Here is a 6,000-nt window from a genome sequence, read left to right on the forward strand (position 1 = left end):
GTGATTGCTGAGATAAAGAGTGGCACGTTAAACAAATACCATACCATTTCAAAACATGGATCACCGTTTGTGTGTCACATCCAAACGTGGAGTCGGGACAGTTTAAAAAACAAAACGCAATTTATTTCATTCAAACCGTAATTTTGAAGAATCATTGAGGTTTCCCTCTAATTACAAGTGTAGCGTGCACAGCCAGCAGTAATGTAAATGGGGCAGGCATACTTTTCTCCAGCCTTACGTTATAACTTTTACCCAGAGAGAGAGACAGAGAGACAGAGCGAGCAAGCTGTGCGTATTGGCTTTATAGGACCTAACTTGATCAGAGGGAAATCATGAATGTTTTGTTTATGAGATGACAATAAAGCCGTTTTCCCACATGCGCTTTGTACCGCTAAATGACCGGAACGTGGTCTAATGCCTTCATGTGTGAAAGTTGTTGTTCCGGTATAAGCGCGACCCCGTCGTCGTGGACATTTCACCAGTTTCGAGCCAGTCAGAAGAGCGGTATGCGCTATAGCGGATACAAGTGAGAAACGGGTCCAGTCATTTTCCGCGACACCGGTCCTTCTCTCATCATGGGCGAGGTGTACACACGTTGCTTAACGTTCACTTCCAGCTTGCATCATCTAATCATTCGCGCACATCAAAGCAAACTACTTCCACATTTCGCTTCGTGCATTTCGTCGCTGTGCAATGAAAGTCACTTATCTCCAAATCGCCAACTTTTCAGGAAATGAAAAAAACCCGTGCTCTTAAAATACTGAACACCACGTTGTCATATTTGACACATGTCTTCATTGTAGACAGTTTATCGCTGAATGTGTCATTACATTATTAATATCTTACCTGAATAAGCTCAAATGCTGTTACAGGATTATCACACAGTGTCTGGAGCACTTTCTGCTGGCCAGACAGCAGAGTGTGGGAGCCTGCCTTTTAGAGCGCGAGCACGAGCCGCTGTGCTCCAGGCAGCGGGGACACGCGGGCGGAGCTCTTCACTCTGCCAAGCCGGGGAGAGTGGCTCTGTCATGGGTTGAGCAGTCCCGGAGTAACGTGACATTATTCTTGTCAGAAACAACTTCGATTTGCATACTTTAAATGAGTTTGCAGCCCAAGGACAACCCGAAAACACCTTATTGATCTAAACCCGATCCCCCAAATAAGCTCCCCAATCCCCCCGCCCCCCAACATACAGGCAATTTCGCTGCTAGATTCCCACATGCCAGCGCTGAGGTGTGAAGGGAAATTCCGGGAAATGTCCGATATTGACTTACAGGTAATTTTCAGGTACGCATGTGGGAAAACGGCTTAAGTGATTTACTCTTCAGTTAGTGTAGGCTACCTCAGACACAAAGGTAATTATGGAGTCATTTAATAATAAAAACAAATGCTTGCAACCACTGCTGAAGATCAACTATATTACAGATACATTGATGTATGTGCGCGCATCATATATGCTGTACTGCCCTGCCTCCACCGTAAAGGTGTGCTTGCAAATAGGGTGTAAATAGCCTTGCCTATACGGAGTGTCTATTTGTAGCCGGGTAGCTCTGTTCTTTTTTATCCCCATTCAAGTTAGCAGAGGGCTAACTGGAAGTTAGCCAGCTCGGTCAGGTCTCTGGTGCGCATGCTCCAGGCCAGCACGGGAATGTCACCAGGCGACATACAATATGAAAAACTGAGGTCTACTATGGAATACAGAGAGCGTTACAGTATGTGGAGGTCTACTATGGAATACAGAGAGCGTTACAGTATGTGGAGGTCTACTATGGAATACAGAGAGTGTTACAGTATGTGGAGCTCTACTATGGAATACAGAGAGTGTTACAGTATGTGGAGGTCTACTATGGAATACAGAGAGTGTTACAGTATGTGGAGGTCTACTATGGAATACAGAGAGCGTTACAGTATGTGGAGGTCTACTATGGAATACAGAGAGTGTTACAGTATGTGGAGGTCTACTATGGAATACAGAGAGTGTTACAGTATGTGGAGGTCTACTATGGAATACAGAGAGTGTTACAGTATGTGGAGGTCTACTATGGAATACAGAGAGTGTTACAGTATGTGGAGGTCTACTATGGAATACAGAGAGTGTTACAGTATGTGGAGGTCTACTATGGAATACAGAGAGTGTTACAGTATGTGGAGGTCTACTATGGAATACAGAGAGCGTTACAGTATGTGGAGGTCTACTATGGAATACAGAGAGCGTTACAGTATGTGGAGGTCTACTATGGAATACAGAGAGTGTTACAGTATGTGGAGGTCTACTATGGAATACAGAGAGCGTTACAGTATGTGGAGGTCTACTATGGAATACAGAGAGCGTTACAGTATGTGGAGTTCTACTATGGAATACAGAGAGTGTTACAGTATGTGGAGGTCTACTATGGAATACAGAGAGTGTTACAGTATGTGGAGGTCTACTATGGAATACAGAGAGCGTTACAGTATGTGGAGTTCTACTATGGAATACAGAGAGCGTTACAGTATGTGGAGGTCTACTATGGAATACAGAGAGCGTTACAGTATGTGGAGGTCTACTATGGAATACAGAGAGTGTTACAGTATGTGGAGCTGAGAAGCTTACTCAGCAGTGTGGGACCTTGTTTCATTTCTATGCACAAGTTAGGAACTAGAGTTTTAGATGATATTGTGCTGTTTCCAAAAGATATCTGAAAACATGCAGTCTAGATGAGAACATGTTACTTTATGGTGAAGGTTACCTGCAGATAGAGAGGAGGTGGAGAGGAACTTCCCTGTAAGAGCCCCGCCCCCTCGTAGTGATTGGATGGCTTGACGCTCCGCCTCCTGCAGTTTCTGGGATGGCTGGGGGGAGGTGACGTTACCATGGTCACACACACACACACACACACACACACACACACACACACAACCAGGATGAGAATTATACGAAGGCCATGGAGGACGTCCTGATATCACCGTGTTGGTATCGTTCCCGGACCATAAGTTTTTCCTAGTATGGGCCGGGATGACCACGCCCCGAACTCATTTGATTGGTCGCTGCAACTGCTTCTTCCTAAAACAAATGTGGTTAAGATTAGGGTTAGAGTGTGGAAAAAGTGGAGCTCAGGGTGTGCTCGGTCCTGTGGCTTAAAGGGAGTTTAGCTCATTTGCCACATCCCCCCCACATAACCAAGATACACCATGCCTTACCGGCACTGTCCCTGCACATAACCAAGATACACCATGGCTTACCGGCACTGTCCCTGCACATAACCAAGATACACCATGCCTTACCGGCACTGTCCCTGCACATAACCAAGATACACCATGCCTTACCGGTACTGTCCCTGCACATAACCAAGATACACCATGCCTTACCGGCACTGTCCCTGCACATAACCAAGATACACCATGCCTTACCGGTACTGTCCCTGCACATAACCAAGATACACCATGCCTTACCGGTACTGTCCCTGCACATAACCAAGATACACCATGCCTTACCGGCACTGTCCCTGCACATAACCAAGATACACCATGGCTTACCGGCACTGTCCCTGCACATAACCAAGATACACCATGCCTTACCGGCACTGTCCCTGCACATAACCAAGATACACCATGGTTTACCGGCACTGTCCCTGCACATAACCAAGATACACCATGCCTTACCGGCACTGTCCCTGCACATAACCAAGATACACCATGCCTTACCGGCACTGTCCCTGCACATAACCAAGATACACCATGCCTTACCGGTACTGTCCCTGCACATAACCAAGGTACGCCATGCCTTACCGGCACTGTCTCTGCACATAACCAAGATACACCATGCCTTACCGGCACTGTCCCTGCACATAACCAAGATACACCATGTCTTACCGGCACTGTCCCTGCACATAACCAAGATACACCATGCCTTACCGGTACTGTCCCTGCACATAACCAAGGTACGCCTTGCCTTAACGGCACTGTCCCTGCACATAACCAAGATACACCATGCCTTACCGGCACTGTCTCACACATAACCAAGACTTTTTCAAGAAAAAGTTAAAAAAAATGTCTACTGTCAAATTATGTTTGATCGTAAGTATAGAACGTTAAATGCACATATATAATATTTGGGATTGTTATTGTTTATTGTTTTGTCTTGTTTATTGTTGTGTCTGCCGGTTATGTCTTTGGTTCTGGTGGGTATATGATAGTGCTGCACGATTAATCGAATCGCAATCGCAATCGCGATGTCAGCACGTGCGATTGCATAACCGCAAAAGTGTGCGATTATTTTATTTTTTTCACGTCTTTTTGAGTGTGTGTGTCACACACACACACACACACTGTGTGTGAGAGCCTCCTTTAAACTAACGTTACACGCGACGCAGCAAACACACGTTTCTCAGCCATCACACTGGGCATCAATACTAGCGGGAGACTTCTCCCATGCACTCCCGCAAATAAGTAATGTTATGTGCAGCAAGGTACATATTATCTACAGAGAGGGCGAGAGAGAACATCCATGATCGCTAACAGCAAGCTATGCTAATAACTAGCTAGCCGTTCGTTCAGAAACGCATGTAAACAGCCGTGTGATCAGTGAAAACGTCAGTAAAATAAGGAGAGAGCTGCAGGTGCTTATGCAGAACTAGTGCGCGATTAAGTACACAGTGGGGATGACCCGCTGTGATGAAGAATATAACGAGATTAACAAGGTTGATAGCAAAACACTGTCGCAGCTGCCAGCACTGGCAGCATCACCTCCAGGCTAGCTAACTAGCCTGTCACATGACGCCTTCATGGTCCCCTCGTTAAAAGTCTGCAGATGCACGTTCTCACCTCTCTCTCAAGAAGCGTCACGTGAGTGTGGCGTTTAAGGCCATCTGTCGCTACAAAATAAATAAACGGGGTGTATCATTCATTAGTATTGCTGGACAGACATGTAACTAACTTTGCAACTTTGCTGAGCCATCTTCTATGTGCTGTAACACAGTGCAGTTTCTATTTGACTGGTGTTTCTTTTTTACATGTTTGGGACAGGCAAATGTCTCAAAATGTTTTATTTTTTTGTAAAGATAATTTAATTTCAAATTGTTTTATTTTTTTAGTTTTAATATATTTTAAATTGTAACATATTTCATGTATTTTAGTCTGTGATATGTGAAACCGTGGTATTTTTGTCCAAGGTTATCATACCGTCAAAAACTCATGCCGGCACATCCCTAGATACCTAGTGGCAGTGGTGGCCCAACGGTTAGAGAAGCGAGCTTCAATCCCCGGGACCGGCAGGATAAATCTGGGTGGGGAAAGTGAAAAGGCAGCGCTTGCCCCTCCCTCATTACCACCACTGAGGTGCCCTTGAGCAAGGCCTTAACCCCAACTGCTCCAGTGGAGCTGATCAGTGGCCAGCAGATCAGACTGTGGTTGTACTGGTCAGCTTCCAGGTATGAATGTGTGTGTGAATGTGAACAGGGCACTCCTGAAAAAGAGAGCATTGCTCTCAGTGAGACTCCCCCTGTATAAATAAAGGTAAAAAAAAAACTCTTGTTTATTATATCGCAATCACAATCGCAATCGCAATATTGTCCACCCTAATCGCTAATCGCACCTTTTCCCCAAATCGTGCAGCACTAGTATATGACCAATACCCTACCCTCTGGACATTAATTTCTTGCTTTATTTGTGGGCCCCCTCTAATAAGCTTTTAGTAGCTTCCTTGGGGTACCCTTTCGTACACACTGCATCATTGTTGTATATGAAGCTATTTGTATTGTGAAATTTCTTGTGTGTGTATGAAAAAAAAAAAAAAAAAAAAAAAAAAATCAAATCAAAAGATACACCATGCCTTACCGGCACTGTCTCACACATAACCAAGATACACCATGCCTTACCGGCACTGTCCCCCACATAACCAAGATACAACATGCCTTACCGGCACTGTCCCCCACATAACCAAGATACACCATGCCTTACTGGCACTGTCCCTGCACATAACCAAGATACACCATGCCTTACCGGCACTGTCCCTGCACATAA

General features: G+C 45.1%; 1 protein-coding gene across 1 annotated transcript in view; it reads right to left on the bottom strand.

Annotated features, from left to right (window-relative positions):
* Window positions 1-6,000, bottom strand: part of hdac5 (histone deacetylase 5) — a gene marked incomplete at its 5' end in the record, with an annotated part of 151,888 nt that overhangs the window by 75,566 nt on the left and 70,322 nt on the right. The window contains one exon of the mRNA XM_083649484.1: window positions 2,730-2,823. Coding sequence (XP_083505610.1) covers window positions 2,730-2,823 — 94 coding nt within the window. The remainder of the gene's footprint in view (window positions 1-2,729; window positions 2,824-6,000) is intronic.

The sequence above is a fragment of the Poromitra crassiceps genome, assembly GCF_964638095.1.
Source record: "Poromitra crassiceps genome assembly, chromosome: 13".
NCBI classification, from domain to species: domain Eukaryota; kingdom Metazoa; phylum Chordata; class Actinopteri; order Beryciformes; family Melamphaidae; genus Poromitra; species Poromitra crassiceps.